Below are 16,305 nucleotides of genomic sequence, written 5' to 3'. Positions count from 1 at the left end.
TGATGGCTGGGAGAATTTTATGGGCAGTTAGCGATGCAACTGTAATCCTGGTTAAATCATCAACAGTCTTAAGTCCCTGTGTCAACGATTGAATGCCAGTGAATAATGATAGAGAGAGAAATCTATGTAAAGGCAGTACACAGAAAAATGATTGGGGGGGGGGGGGGGATACATAATGTACCAGTAACTTCAGTCACATGCTTTAGGAGAAATAAAAGTGATTTCTTATAAGTCTTGTACCCACACTTTCATCCCCATCCTCACACCTGTATGATGAAATTAGTCAAGTGGATGAAGCTTTCTGTCCATTTGTCTCACTACTACTCTTTCACCTGGACAGAAATAGGCTATGTTCACATTTTTTCCCAGATGCAAACCACTTGCATTTCTTCTTGGTGTTCTTCCAGTAGTTCAAATGTGCATGAACAGGTTTTGCTTTTATTAGCTGAAAGCGCTTTAGCTCTGTAAAGACATGTTGACTTTGAGTGTTCCTACAATACAATGCCAGTCCTGAATCCCCCATGTATCCCTGCTTAGTCTGCAATTATGCCTCTGTAACATGATGATAATGTTGTTTTACGCCCTCACGATGAAACTATTAGGGGCATGTTCCCGGGTGTTACTCCGACTTTAGATGAGATACACAGGTGTATGCGTGTTTAGGTGTAATCAGCCACCTGCACTTGTGGTCTCTGTGACATATTTGATGGTTATTTTGATACTGATTGTGGGGTTACAGACACCAATGAATGCAGGGACAGCAACGGGCAGTGCCAGTCTGTGTGTATCAACATGCCGGGCAGCTTCAGCTGTAGCTGTGAGAGCGGCTTCCTACTCCTCACTGACGGCCGCTCATGTGTTGGTGAGTGTGAACGTGAGAGTGTTGAGGCGATTGCTGATAGAAGTGGCTACTTAGCGGTTTATTTGGGTGCAGGCATACTGAATGAGAACAGAAACAAATTCTGTAGCCATATGGTATAAAATATCTGGTAATTAATTTTCCAGTTTCAATTTTTTGGGGAAAATTCATCCTTTTGCTAAGTTTAGTTTTAAACAGTATAAGTGTACAGTTGTTTACAGTTAAAGACTTGATGAAGAAGAGGGGAGATAAAGATTGGATAGCAGTTATAGACTTGATGAAGAAGAGGGGAGATAAAGATTGGATAGCAGTTATAGACTTGATGAAGAAGAGGGGAGATAAAGATTGGATAGCAGTTATAGACTTGATGAAGAAGAGGGGAGATAAAGATTGGATAGCAGTTATAGACTTGATGAAGAAGAGGGGAGATAAAGATTGGATAGCAGTTATAGACTTGATGAAGAAGAGGGGAGATAAAGATTGGATAGCAGTTATAGACTTGATGAAGAAGAGGGGAGATAACGATTGGATAGCAGTTATAGACTTGATGAAGAAGAGGGGAGATAACGATTGGATAGCAGTTATAGACTTGATGAAGAAGAGGGGAGATAACGATTGGATAGCAGTTATAGACTTGATGAAGAAGAGGGGAGATAACGATTGGATAGCAGTTATAGACTTGATGAAGAAGAGGGGAGATAAAGATTGGATAGCAGTTATAGACTTGATGAAGAAGAGGGGAGATAAAGATTGGATAGCAGTTATAGACTTGATGAAGAAGAGGGGAGATAAAGATTGGATAGTAGTTATAGACTTGATGAAGAAGAGGGGAGATAAAGATTGGATAGCAGTTAAAGACTTGATGAAGAAGAGGGGAGATAAAGATTGGATAGCAGTTATAGACTTGATGAAGAAGAGGGGAGATAAAGATTGGATAGCAGTTATACTGTTGTATTGTTATTACTTCTCTTTTTTCCTTCATTCCTACAAGCAGTTAACTTTTATTTGATTTTTGACAGACGTTGACGAGTGCAAGGAGACTGCAGACATCTGTAACGGTGGTCGCTGTGACAACCTGCCAGGAGCTTATCGCTGTATCTGTCGTGGAGGTCTCACCGCCTCACCTGACCAGAAGAGATGCTTAGGTGAGCTCACTTTTCTTTTCTTAAACAGGTTGCAAAAATGGAGGGAGGGAGGGCTGAATTTATGTGTTTTTGTTACATTGCTTTTCACAACTTCCAGAGCATGTTCCATACTTCAAATCGGCAGTTTATCCTGCGATCGGGACTAACAACTAACTCTGTTGTGTATGTTATACAGCGCAATATGGTACCCTTTTCTTTTAAAAATCAGAGTTCAGGAGTTCATCAACGTTCAGAATTTGTTGTGGAAAGGACCGCTTGTGTGTAGTGATTGCTCACTCAACGTGTTTTGATCGAGGTCACATGGGTTTGGCTTGAGGTCACATGAGTTTAGAAAAACAGGTGTGTTTAGCGATATTCCAGTGATCAGCAAGCCATCGGTGGCGATTCATGACTCCAATGATTATATTTTTGAAAGAAAATGGTATCATATTTAATGCACACTGCATAGTATACACATCATAGTTGTTCATCCCGATCGCAGGTTAAAGCCGATCGGAAGCGTGGAACATGCTCCGGATGTTGTAATAAGCTTGTCCGAGGTAAGGGGGCTCTTACTCTATCAGACTGCTGAAAATCCTGACAGTTATTTCCGGAAACCGTCTATTAAAAAAGACACTCTCACATGATTGATTTTTCATGTTATCTTGAATACAAACTATTCTTGCTTTTTGTTTTTTCAGATGTGGATGAGTGCTTGCTGAACAAGAACCTGTGTCTGAATGGAATTTGCCAGAACACTCACGGTTCTTTCGTCTGCAAGTGTGACATTGGCTTCGGTGTCAAGACGTCCATTGGTGCAACGGGCTGCACAGGTGAGTCTGCACTTTGAATTGCCACTTTTGTTTGTAGACCGATTTTTGTACAGGTAAGATGTTTCATTTTTAATGTAGGTCTATTTTTGTGTGTGTTTTACAATACAACATTTAGAAAGCTGCAAATCATCATCGTCCTGGAATGTTGACGTAACTCAATTCTTGGCAATTTTGATGTTTTTGTGCTTTAGACGAAGTAAATCAATCTCAATGAGAAATATATCAGTTTTGGCCTTCTGCTGAAAAGCTGTCTAAAATGAGTTACGCCAAAATTCCATGACGACGCGACGTCGAAATGGTCTGTTGTTACACTGATTCCATGTTTTGCTTTCAGATGACAATGAGTGTGAAACAGACGAGTCTAGCTGCGATGCCAACGCTGCCTGTATCAACACGTTGGGGTCTTACAAGTGTGACTGTAAACCTGGATACACTGGGGATGGATTCACCTGCAGAGGTAAGAGAAATCCTGCTTTCTGCATTCACTTAAGACGACAGATACTCGTACATGAAGAGAGATAAAGGAAGAGAGAAAGAAAGACAAGATACAGACAAACATATTTTCAAAAGTTTTTATTTGAATTGATTTAATGGTCCAGTGCTTATGTAAGGATTTTACCAGAAAGAACTGTGTGGAACTTTTTGTAAGGGGGGGCCGGGTAGCTGAGTTGGTAGACTACAAGGACTTGTGATCCTAAGGTCGCAGGATCGAATCCGGGCCGGGACGGACACGGGTCAACTTTATGTGCAGACTCAGAGACGGTGTCCATGTTCCACCCCTGTGTCACCACTGAGGCACGTAAAAGACCTCGATCATTCTGCCATAAGTGCAGGTGGCTGATTACACCCAAACACGCATACACCTGGGTAGCGCGACTCTGTTGCTGCTAGCTTTCCACCGGGAGGAAGCGACCCGCATTTCCCAGCGATGGGACAATAAAAAAATGAAAATAAAAGTTTTTATAGTGGAACAGTTTTATCTTAATTTCACATCTTTCCTGCTGTATTATCAGTAATCTTTCTTTTGAAGTTTTTTTTGTTGCTTTGTCATTTTCATTGCTTTATATTTTCAAGGATGAATTTAGTTTGAAATACATCTTCAGATGTGAATGAGTGTGTTCGCGACAATGGAGGCTGTGCAAGAGATGCTGGGTGTGTCAACTTTGCTGGCAGTTTCCGCTGCATCTGTGACGATGGCTTCACTGGTGACGGCTATGAGTGCAGAGGTATTTTTGAATTTTTTTGTTTCATTTTCTCAGATTTTCTCAGCACTGCATATATCAGCAGACTTACAGAGTTGTTAATAGCATTTGACATGTCCTTGAACAGTTTTACTGATTATCTTAATTTTACATTTTTAATACTTCATCAATAATGGAATTACTTTAACAGTTAACTATTAAACGTGTTAGCTCTATTTATGCTCTTGAATATTTTACTTGCACGCCTTTTGTTTTGATAGCCTAAACATTAAGCTGGATGGAGTCAACTTCTCTAATTTGATAAGATTGGTTTTTGTAATCAGTCACTCACTATATACCTAACACATTTTCTCTCAACTGTGTCTGTTCCTTTTATTTTATAAAGGTCATGAAATTACACTAAACATCACATACTGTCATTCGAATACTTGTCATTACCAACCTGAAGAAGTCAGTGACAGGCTGACGAAAATGTGATGAAGGATTTACCAATTTACTGTTTTTTGTTGTTTTATTTCATAATTTGTATTTTGAGGTCTCTTTTACATATTACTGTGACAAAAAATGTGTCTTTCTTACACAATACAGATGTGGATGAGTGCAGCCTAGACCCAGGTATCTGTGAGAACGGCAACTGTTTCAACTTCCCTGGAGGTTACCGCTGTGAATGTGACATGGGCTTTGCTCCCACGGAGGATGAGAGAGCTTGTGTTGGTGAGTCTTTTTTCACTCTCCTGTCTCGTCTGTTCCTTTTTAGATCAAATATGTTGTCAGAACTGAAATGACATTTTCAGTGCTACTTGCTCTGAGTCAGTATGTGGGTGCAGTTTTTTTTGCTGTGTGTGTTTGTGTGTGTGTGTGTGTGTGTGTGTGTGTGTATGTGTGTGAGTGAGTAGACATACCTGATTGTATGTGTCTTTGTAGTGGGCTTTAGGGTTGCCTAATGTGTGTTTGCTCTTCTTTCTCAAGAAAGAGCCTATAAAATAGCATTCACTGTGTTTCAGACATCAACGAGTGTGAGATGTTCCCTAACCTGTGTGTGAATGGCCAGTGTGAGAACGTGTTTGGCATGTTCCGCTGCATCTGTAACCAGGGATACAAACTGGACATCACCGGTGGAAACTGCACAGGTAAGACATTTTTATTTTACCTAATTCTTGGATAAGGCACATTTTTGATTTTCTATAGTTTCTCAGCTTCAGTTTTATCTTGCCAGTGCACTGATTTGTAAGAGAGGATGAGACATGGTTTCCATAAACATGAATGTAAAATAAGCTTTGAGAATACTTAAATATCACATGAAGAAAAGGGATTTGTGATTGGAGAGATGATATCTTTGTTGTCAGTAATATTTTGCTTCTAAAAGTACAATGTATTACCATCATTTGTTTTATCCTGAAGACATTGACGAGTGCCAGAACCCTGACAACTGTCAGTATGGAACGTGCATCAACCAGCAGGGCAGCTACCTGTGTCAGTGTCCACCCAACTTTGAGAGCAACCCCACCGGCACAGGGTGTGTAGGTCAGTACGACCAGTCTTCTCTTACACCTCACACACGTTTATCTGCCCTTTACGCCTCCAACAGATTTATCTGCCCTTTACACCTCATACACATTTATCTGCCCTTTACGCCTCACACACATTTATCTGCCCTTTACGCCTCATACACATTTATCTGCCCTTTACGCCTCCAACACATTTATCTGCCCTTTACACCTCACACACATTTATCTGCCCTTTATGCCTCACACACATTTATCTGCCCTTTACACCTCACACACATTTATCTGCCCTTTACGCCTCACACACATTTATCTGCCCTTTACGCCTCACACACATTTATCTGCCCTTTATGCCTCACACACATTTATCTGCCCTTTACGCCTCACACACATTTATCTGCCCTTTACGCCTCACACACATTTATCTGCCCTTTATGCCTCACACACATTTATCTGCCCTTTACGCCTCACACACATTTATCTGCCCTTTATGCCTCACACACATTTATCTGCCCTTTACGTCTCACACACATTTATCTGCCCTTTGGCCCACACACACATTTATCTGCCCTTTACGCCTCACACATTTATCTGCCCTTTACACCTCCCACACATTTATCTGCCCTTTACGCCTTACACATTTATCTGCCCTTTACGCCTCACACACGTTTATCTGCCCTTTGGCAGAGCTTATACTTGACACCCAGACAAAACCATGAGTCAAGGTCTGGGCCTCTTTCCTGATTAGTCTAAACTTCCCGCTGATCGACTTGGAATGGCATACAATCCAGGACATCCTAGGCATTGCAGTACATGTATTTCGTTGACGCCAGTCTTCTTTTGCAAAACTTCTCATATATTCATACATCATCCTCTTCTGTATATGCCAATTAATTCTGTCCGAGACCATACACTTGTATATATGTGACCCTCCACCACGAAATGAGTCGCATGTCACCTCGCGCGGTTCTGCGCTAGGCTTAAAGGCACAGTGCAGCTCACAGCCTTCGTTTTGCGTTTTTGTTGCAGCTGAGTGCATTTACAGTTCAAAAATCCTCCTATGGTGGTAAAACAAACCCACAACTACCCAACGACGACATCTGTGAAGCTCGACAGTTTCTTCTTCACGCGAGTGCATAAATTAACCTAGTTATTACGTGGTGTTTGGTCGGAGTTCGATTCAACTGAGTGATTCCGGCCTCCATTTTGTTTTACACAAACTCATGATGACGTCTGACATAGTTTGCTTAGTGACATGACTTTTTGTGCATGATGTGGTGATCTACCTGATCTAAATTTAGATCCAAAAATAGGCCAAGACCAGCCGGGTCCGAGTACAAAATTAATTCGTAAAAAAATCGCAGTTCTTGACTCTTTGGGTGCAAGTCAATGAAACTTGGTAGTTCTTCTAACGGATAGCTGCCTGAGGTATGACTAAAAGCCCCAGGGGCTCCGTCCACCTGGATTTGACAAGTTCAGTACCTTTAATATAAGTCCGGGGAGTGTCTGGTAACAGTGTGAGGGTCACCTTAGTCACAGGCTTATAACTGAAACAGTTTTCGCTCTTTTCTAAAACGGGTTTCACCACTGGATAGAGCATAAAAAAACTCTTGAGGAAAATGTAAAAATATGAAAATCATGCAAAGGTGACATGCGACTCATTCCGTGGTGGAGGGTCACATATATATATGAGTTGCTGCCAACCCTTTGAGCGCCATCCGTTCTGCTTCAAGATTTCAAGTGCACTCTGTTTACTATTACGTGTACCAGTCCCATCAAATACTATTTTGTCTTCAACAGCTCTTTTGAACCAGATGACCACTGCTTAATTGTTTTTGAGTCACTTGAGAAAAAGTGACTCTATGTAATCGGTCAGTGTTAGTCTGTCCGGCCGGCCGGCCGGCCGTCCGTAGACACCACCTTAACGTTGGACTTTTCTCGGAAACTATCAAAGCGATCGGGCTCATATTTTGTTTAGTCGTGACCTCCAATGACCTCTACACTTTAACGATGGTTTCGTTGACCTTTGACCTTTTTCAAGGTCACAGGTCAGCGTCAAAGGAAAAATTAGACATTTTATATCTTTGACAAAGTTCATCGGATGTGATTGAAACTTTGTAGGATTATTCTTTACATCAAAGTATTTACATCTGTAGCCTTTTACGAACGTTATCAGAAAAACAAGGGAGATAACTAGCCTTTTCTGTTCGGCAACACACAACTTAACGTTGGGCTTTTCTCGGAAACTATAAAAGTGACCGGGCTCAAATTTTATGTGAACGTGACTCATTGTGTTGTGAATAGCAATTTCTTCCTGTCCATCTGATGCCTCCTATAATATTCAGAACTGCGAAAGTGACTCGATCGAGCGTTTGCTCTTCTTGTTTAAGATAAAATTAAAAAAATTAAAAAAATCTTTTTAAAAAAACACCCAAACATTAGTCTTTGATTTGATATGTAGACTGGCATGTAGCCTAGTTGTGAGGATGTCGGCCTTCCGTACAGAAGTTTCAGGGTTCGAATCTCAGCCACACCTGGAGGGTTAAGGGTCGAGATTTTCCAATCTCCCAGGTCAATTTATGTGCATACCTGCTAGTTCCTTATATCCCCCTTACACACAAACGCATGACCAAGAATGCACGATAAAGATCCTGTAAAACATGTCAGAGTTTGGTAGGTTACAAGAAACAAGAAAATATCCAGCATGCATCCCCCGGGACCGTAATGTGACTGCCAAAATGGTAGGGGGGGAAAAGGACATACACGTAAAAGCCCACTTGTGCTTTTGAGTGTACGAGGCAGTCGCTGCCCTTGAAGGCAGGAGGAAGAAGAAGATTTGACATGTAAATCAAATGACGTCAGGGCTAGAGGTGGTGTGGCTAAATTGCGACTTTTGGCCTGTAAGGGTTAAAGTCAGTGACTTCAGCATACCTTCCTTTTCTTCTTATCTGCATGGCCACATTTACTGTGGGTTTCTTTTTAATTGAAATCCTTGCAGTTGTATTTCTTTCGAATACATCACCTCAATTTAACTAATAGGAGTTACCTTACTTACGAGTGCTAGACTGAGAAGCGTTCTATGTTACAAGTACTAGACTGTAAACAAGGTCGTTACTCTAGATTTCCGTCAGTATACCATTTAGGGGAGTATAGTCTCCCCTTGTCAGTAGTACCTCTCTGCGCATGTGCCAATGCCCATAATCCCCAGTTTCAATTTCTTGCTACGGGGAGCTAGACGTGTATTTAGACCTTTCCCGTCTAAGAAGACTTCCTTCACAGGAACTTCAACATTCACCTTCAATCACGGTTTGGGCTTTCCTTTTTTAAGGGTGATTACTACGCCCGTATACATTCATCACATTGAACAACGTAACTCATGTTAGTTTATTTTCGTTTTCTATTTAATACCAGTGTTGATTTGTTAGTGTTGAACTTTTTGAAAACTTGTTTCAGACAAGCGTGTGGGCAGTTGCTACATGGACGTACCGCTGTTCGAGTCAGGGCGTCTGGGTGTGTGCAACGATGAGATAGCCAGTTCTGTGTCACGACCCACTTGCTGCTGCACTGTGGGATTGGGATGGGGAGAGGTGCCCGGCTTTTGCGAACCCTGTCCTAGAAATGGAACAGGTAACATCATATTTTGTCTTCATTTAACGTACGTGAGCTGTGAAATTCTTACTCTTTCAACTTTTTTATCTGACAGTTTTCTCCTGAATGATTATCTGAAGTTAGAAAGGTATTGAACATGAATCGGTTGCATCTGTTTGTGCTTCTGTCTTTCTTTCTGTTAGTCACTATCTCTCTCTCTCTCTCTCTCTCTCTCTCTCTCTCTCTCTCTCTCTCTCTCTCTCTCTCTCTCTCTCTCTCTCTCTCTCTCTCTCTCTCTCTCTCTCTCTCTCTCTCTCTCTCTCTCTCTCTCTCTCTCTCTCTCTCTCTCTCTCTCTCTCTCTCTCTATCTCATGGTTCATCAATTCATTTAAAATGTATGTGCATGTTAAACAAAATTATAATTATATTCAGATCTAGATTAAGTTATGTTAAAAATTGACACTTTTTATCATTGACAATTGTACTTAAAATGTAGTATGACAATTTATTTTAAAATTTTGTATCTGTATATACAGTTATAATGTGTTAAGTTTGATGTGATAGTTCTTTGATTATATTGTTTTTTGTTCTTGTTGACCCTATACAGCAGTCCCTCTCATGAACGGACACCCTTGGGCCATAGCAAAACTGTCCGTACATTGCAGGTGTCCGGTCACGGGAGGGGTGACCACACCACCCCCTCCCCCATACACTCACACAGAGACACACAAACAACAGGATTGAGTCTATGTGGCTTCTAAACAATAACAATAAACTCCTAATACTTCTTTAAACGTTCTGTAAAAAGGATTTGTATGAAAAGTGTTGAAAAGAAGAGATAAAATAAATCCTCAAGGCAGTGAACACACTCACCATGCACTGACATACGAAAGCAGCCACACAAACACAGCACAGAGGAGCGTGTGCAGATGCTTTGCAAGAATAAGCTTGAAAACCAGTTTGAATAAATAGCAGCAGATAGAGCTGCATGTCATAATCATGTAATTTATTTTTTTCTTGTCTGGCTTTATTGACTGCATGCCGATCATGTGGCATGGCAGTGACTTTTCACTCTTCAGTCGGAAATACACTAACACAGCTCCCATTCTCCCTCACTAATGCCTACCCCAAGCCGTGACAACTGATGCTTGGAAATTGTGTGGAAGAGTACACCTCTCTATTTCTCTCCAATGCTCTTCCTGCTGACATGTAGTGACACCGGACACCCCACAGAGTTTAGCCAGCTAACCCTCCACTCCCCCCCCCCCCTTCCTCTCTCTCTCCCTCCCTCCAGCCATGTACTGTTGGGGGCTGTGGCCAGAGAGGCCAGCTGCACTGTTCACTCAGAGCAAAACCAGTTGACAGTGTCGTAACTTTTGACAAAGCAAGACAACTGAAGGGTTCATAGATTAGGCAACCGACTCACTGGTCAAGGCTGAGGGGAAACAAGAGTATCTTGTCAATGAAAGAGGTTAGGAGGCCTACACACAGACACACTATGCTGAGAACTGTGGCCGGTTTTTCACTCACTTTCGCTCAGGACCTTCATCGACTGTGGTTTCTGATGTTTACGTCCAACAGACAAGAATAAAGAGCTCAGTGCAGTTTCACGTTGGCATCTTCGCATGTACTCCACTCCTGACCAAAACTACCCCCCCTCCTCAGTGATGGGTACACGTGCACTCAAGTTATCAGTGACTGTCATCACGCCATTGCGGCTGTGATCTTTGTACCAAGAACCGGACTGCTCTGTTATCGATTTTGTTGTGGTGAAAATTTGACGATGGTCTGTCCGTACATTGGAGGTATGACCTGCTGTTGGGACCGAAAATGAGTGTCCGCGTCCACGTTTTGCAGGTGTCCGTTTAAGGGGGGGCAAATATAGAAGGAAAACACTCCGTGCCGAGCAAATGTGTCCGTACATGTCAGGTGTCCGCTCACGCCGGGGGCCGTACATTGCAGGGACTGCTGTAATAGGACGAGGGCTGGATGTAAAAAAGTAATATTCTTGCTTATCTATTACCCTCGATAATAAAGATTTTGTCTTGTCTTGTCTTGTCTTGTCTCTCTCTTGCTCTCTGTCTCTCTTCTGCCATCATCAATCTTCCTGACCTTACTCTCTCCTGTAATAGTTGTTCAATTAATGTTTCAGAGAGAGGTGCGGAACATAGTATCACAAATGAGTTTGATTTATTGAAGGTCAAATGTTCATTGACGAATGTTAATGAGTACATGTCTCATACACATTTTGGTTTTGAGGACTGTCTTTCATCATGAATTTTATTTCCTTTTTTTAGCTGAGCGCAACAACCTTTGTCCTGGTGGCCCTGGGTTCCGCCCCAACCTGGTCACGCTTGTACTGGAAGGTAAAAATCTGAACACTTTCGTTCTTGTATGTGTGTTTGCATGTGCGACAGGGTGAACTGTTACCAGTGGAAGTTTTGTGTTGAAGAGAAGTAGAACAGAGTTTGAAATCTTAATTTGCATTTCGTTTCGGTTTCTGTTCTATTTCTCTGCAACACAAAACTTACACTGGTGACAGTTCACCCTCTCACGCATAAATGCCAGTCTTTCAGCAGTAAGAAAGAATGAATTTGTTTGTGTTCATAATGTGTACACATTTGACACATGAACTTGAAAAAAAGTAAGTTTCAGGGCTTACTCTTTAAAAATGAGGAGAGCACCTCTTGGTAGCATGAGAAACATTATTCTGGGCTTCACTTTAGGTGCTCATTTAGATGAACGTGTAGAATTTGGGAAAGAAACTTGAAAGTGAAGATGATAAATGTCTCCAAAATTGCTTGGATTATATAACTTTGCCGGTGCTGTTTCAGACATCAACGAGTGTGTGGAGGTCAAGGGGATCTGTGAGGGAGGGGAATGTCAGAACACGTTTGGTTCCTACCTCTGTCGCTGCCCCGACGGCTACCGGATGGACGGAGACAAGCATCGCTGTGTTGGTTAGTAAACGTAAAAAATCAATTTTGTCCATTTCATCCAGAATCTTCTGCATGTTTTTTCAAACATTCTCATCACCAGGTCACAAATGTCTAAGGTCCAGCATTTCTGGATCTAAAATAACTTGTTTGCCAACAAGGGAGTCATATCAGCTGAGATTAAGTTGCACATATTCTGACTTTTGCAGTTTATCCAGGATTGTTAGGATGATCTACTTCTGGAACGTGTCTTTCTGATGTTTTGATTTGCCCAGGTTACAAAAAATGGAACTCAGACATGTCTGTCATTGCAATATATAATAGAGAACAGCACACATGAAGTTAACACGCTTTTCCAAAGACTTTTGTCATGTGTTTTTTGGCTCCAACTTGTTTATTCACTGATTACACTGAGAAACAGATATATAATGTACTATGACAATAAAAACATTGTGGTGGTTTGCAAACATAGCAGCTGTGGTCAATTATGATATACAGTGGAACCCCCCTTTTAAGACCCCCCAATTTAAGACTCCTTTCTTCCTAAGACCTTGTTTTCTCAGACTTTCTGTTCACAACCTCTGTAAAATTACCCCCAATTTAAGACTCCCTCCTTTTTCTCAGAGTTTTGGAGGTCTTAAAAGGGGGGTTCCACTGTATCTTGTGTGGCTGGGCTGGTTCCCTGTGTTGCATCATACTAAGATGACAAAAAGGAGTCTAAAGAATATATTCACTTCTCTTAGAGCCAAATATTTGTGTGTTTTTTTGTAAGGGATAGGCGCAATATAAATACACTTTATTATTATTATTGTTTACTTTTTGAATCTGTCCTGCAGCCCGTTTACACGAAAGGAAAGTTTTATATGCTATGTTTTGTTTCCGTGCTTACTATGTAATACTTTTGCAGATGTAAATGAGTGTGTGGAGCAGCCAGGTATCTGTGGCATCGGATCATGCGTGAACAAGGATGGCAACTTTAGCTGTATCTGTCCCAACGGTCACATCATGCTGCCTGATGGACACACATGCATGGGTCAGTACGGTTGTGCTTCTACTTCTTAGCATAGTGCATATGCAAGGATGTACATGCACCCATGTACGCAAGCACAAACATACACAGGCACACACACACGCTGTTGCTGGCACCCCCTTCTCTCTCTCATAATGAAGGTGTTGTGAAAGGTAATTGCGTGTTTCTGTAAATTGAGGATAAAAGTGCTCACTTTGAATCGGTTTTCTTTCAACATTGTGTGTGACTCAAAACTATCAGAAATTGAATAAGGACTGTATTTTACTTTTTTTTAATTTTTTTTTTATGTTATAAATGTTATTTTATTTTATTTTATTCTTTTTTCTTCTCTTTTCTTTTTTTTCTTTTCTTTTCTTTTCTTATCTTTACTTTTCTTTTCTTTTGCTAGTTATTGCTAACATTTAGTTGGTGAAATACTTGCTAAGAGCAGGCAACCAGTTCAAAAACAGCGGGTTATAAGGCTTAAATCATTAACACCATGATGGCTTTGTGTTCAGACATGCGAAAGAGCCGATGTTACCGTGACTACTACAACACGACCCTGCCGCCCTACGCCACAGTGTGTGAGCCGGAGGATGCGCTGACCATCGATGTGACAGAGTTCCAGTGTTGCTGTCTGTTTGGCGCTGCGTGGGGCAACCCCTGCAGGACGTGCCCTGCCAGGGGAACACGTGAGTGAATTCTTGCAGATTTCTTTAGCCTTTTGGGCGGCACTTTATTTGCTTCATGTCCAGTTGATTCTTGTTACTTGCTTCTGTGCTCCACATCTGGAGACAGTACGCCAGCACTACTGGCCAGAAGACACCAGCCTGGGCACCAAGCTCTGGGGACCTGCTGCCGAAGTGCAGAAGACTTCATGGCAGCCACCGGCCTGAGGATATGATGGCCATGAATATCGAATACAGAAGAAGAAGAAGCTAATCTTTGCTTTTGTAATCTCCCGCACTTACTTGGTGTCAGCTATGATTCATTTAAAAAAGCATTTAGATATTAGTATTCTGATATTTTTTTCTGTTTATGTGTTTACCTGTTTGATTTCAGGAGCTTCTAAAATGCTCTAAATCTGACCTTTGAGCAGCAATGAGCTCATAGTTTGACGCCATTGGTGTGGTGCAAAATCAGCCAGCCTAACAAAACTGTCTCTCTTTAGCAATCTTCAGGGAGAGAGATGCAGGTGTATTTTTTCTATTGTAAGCTATTTGACGAGCCCTGTATGTTGCAAGGACTGGGTGGCCGAGTGGTAACGCACTTGCGCTCGGAAGCGAGAGGTTGCGAGTTCGACCCTGGGTCAGGGCATTAGCAATTTTCTCCCCCCTTTCCTAACCTTGGTGGTGGGTTCAAGTGCTAGTCTTTCGGATGAGACAAAAAATCGAGGTCCCTTCGTGTACACTACATTGGGGTGTGCACGTTAAAGATCCCACGATTGACAAAAGGGTCTTTCATGGCAAAATTGTATAGGCGTAGATAAAAATGTCCACCAAAATACCCGTGTGACTTGGAATAATAGGCCGTGAAAAGTAGGATATGCGCCGAAATGGCTGCGATCTGCTGGCCGATGTGATTGCGTGATGTATTGTGTAAAAACAATTCCATCTCACACGGCATTGTACATGTGCGCGATATAAATTGCATAAAAAAAAATTTTAAAAATCAAAAAAATCCCTGCACTTAGAACTGTACCCACGGAATACGCGCGATATAAGCCTCATATTGATTGATTGATTGTTGGTTACAGGTGCCTTCAGACGCCTGTGTGAGGATGGACCCATTTCAGTCACAGGTGAGTCACTTAGGCTTGAATGTTGAGACTAATGTATACTTCTTGAGTTTGAGCCTTCATTGATTTTACTTTATGTTTTACTGCATAGATGCTGAATGTGATACATGTTCTGATATTTCTTTATTGTATTTTTGTTAAGATGGCACACACTTGACATAAAACAGCACTTCATGATAACGTTTGATACACTTCAAGTTTTTTGTTTTGTAGTTCACAGGTATGATCATAGCTGTGATCAAACACATGATAAAGTGTTTCAAATACTAATATATGTTAACCTCTTTCAGATGTCAATGAGTGTGAGATCAACCCGGACTTGTGTCGCAACGGCGAATGCATCGACACGAGAGGCAGCTTCAGGTGTCGCTGTTTCCCAGGCTTTGTCTACAACCCTCTTACACAGACCTGTGACGGTAAGACTGTGTTTCTTCAAAAGTCAATACATTGGCTTTGAGTGAAATACTTCAAATGCTGCTGTACTCGTAAAAAGAGAAGATGAATGGTGGGGGAAAAAAAGAAGTTACACTTGCCAAAGTCCACTCTCTGAAATTCAATCCAAAAAGAGATTGGGAGTTGGGATTTCCATCAAAAGTGAATACCTTAGCTCTGAGTAAACAAATTTAATGTGACTGTACTCTTAAAAACAGAGTATGAATGGTGGGATAAGTTAAAAAAAAAAAGAAGCCACACTTGCTAAAGCCTCCTCTCTGAAATTGAATGGAAAAATAGATGGGGAGCTGTGATTCTTGCATTACCTTGTTATTCTGTGTATAGACATAAAAGACTTTATTATCTCAAACATTGAGATACAGTAAAAGTATTAGATATGAATAATTCCTTAAACATGACTACCGTACTTTCCGGGTGACAAGGCGCTTCGTTATCTAAGACGCACCCCCTTCTTTTTAAAAAAAATTGTAATCCAGTCACTCATTGGACGCAGGGGGCCGATAGGGCGCACCAAAATTGAAAAAGTATACCGGTAGTCGAAGAATGAAAATAAGCCGGCGAGATCAAAGCCAGGTCCATTGTTTATAGACACGACCTTCTTCCCATGGGTCAATGACCCAGTTTTTGCCATGAGAGGTGGTTCCTGTCATATCTGAGAGAGGAAACACTTCCTGCTTCGGGGTCAGTGACCGGTCAGTGACCGAGTTTAACAGAGTCGAACTCTGTGTGTGCGCGAGATCAAAGACATTGTGATAGCTGGGTGGCCTTGTTTATAGACACGACCTTCTTCCCAGGGGTCAATGACCCAGTTTTTGCCATGAGAGGTGGTTCCCCTGTCATATCTGAGAGAGGAAATACTTCCTGCACCGGGTCAGTGACCGGTCAGTGACCGAGTTTAACAGAGTGGAAATAATTATGTGTGCTCTGTGTGTGCGGCCAGATCAAAGGCAGGCATTGTGATAGCTGGGTGGCTTGAGAGCTCAGGAAACTTGGCCAGG

The 16,305-nt window shown here is 41.7% G+C and overlaps 1 protein-coding gene across 1 annotated transcript in view; it reads left to right on the top strand.

Annotated features, from left to right (window-relative positions):
- Positions 1-16,305, top strand: part of LOC138979298 (fibrillin-2-like) — a 123,062-nt gene that overhangs the window by 76,465 nt on the left and 30,292 nt on the right. The window contains exons 28-42 of the mRNA XM_070352034.1: positions 740-862; positions 1,879-2,004; positions 2,685-2,816; positions 3,151-3,273; positions 3,920-4,042; positions 4,607-4,732; positions 5,023-5,148; positions 5,420-5,542; positions 8,977-9,150; positions 11,409-11,477; positions 11,946-12,071; positions 12,955-13,080; positions 13,575-13,748; positions 14,813-14,857; positions 15,145-15,270. Coding sequence (XP_070208135.1) covers positions 740-862; positions 1,879-2,004; positions 2,685-2,816; positions 3,151-3,273; positions 3,920-4,042; positions 4,607-4,732; positions 5,023-5,148; positions 5,420-5,542; positions 8,977-9,150; positions 11,409-11,477; positions 11,946-12,071; positions 12,955-13,080; positions 13,575-13,748; positions 14,813-14,857; positions 15,145-15,270 — 1,842 coding nt within the window. The remainder of the gene's footprint in view (positions 1-739; positions 863-1,878; positions 2,005-2,684; positions 2,817-3,150; positions 3,274-3,919; positions 4,043-4,606; positions 4,733-5,022; positions 5,149-5,419; positions 5,543-8,976; positions 9,151-11,408; positions 11,478-11,945; positions 12,072-12,954; positions 13,081-13,574; positions 13,749-14,812; positions 14,858-15,144; positions 15,271-16,305) is intronic.

This window comes from Littorina saxatilis, linkage group LG1 (genome assembly GCF_037325665.1).
Source record: "Littorina saxatilis isolate snail1 linkage group LG1, US_GU_Lsax_2.0, whole genome shotgun sequence".
NCBI lineage: Eukaryota > Metazoa > Mollusca > Gastropoda > Littorinimorpha > Littorinidae > Littorina > Littorina saxatilis.
This window is presented reverse-complemented; position numbering and strand designations above follow the sequence as displayed.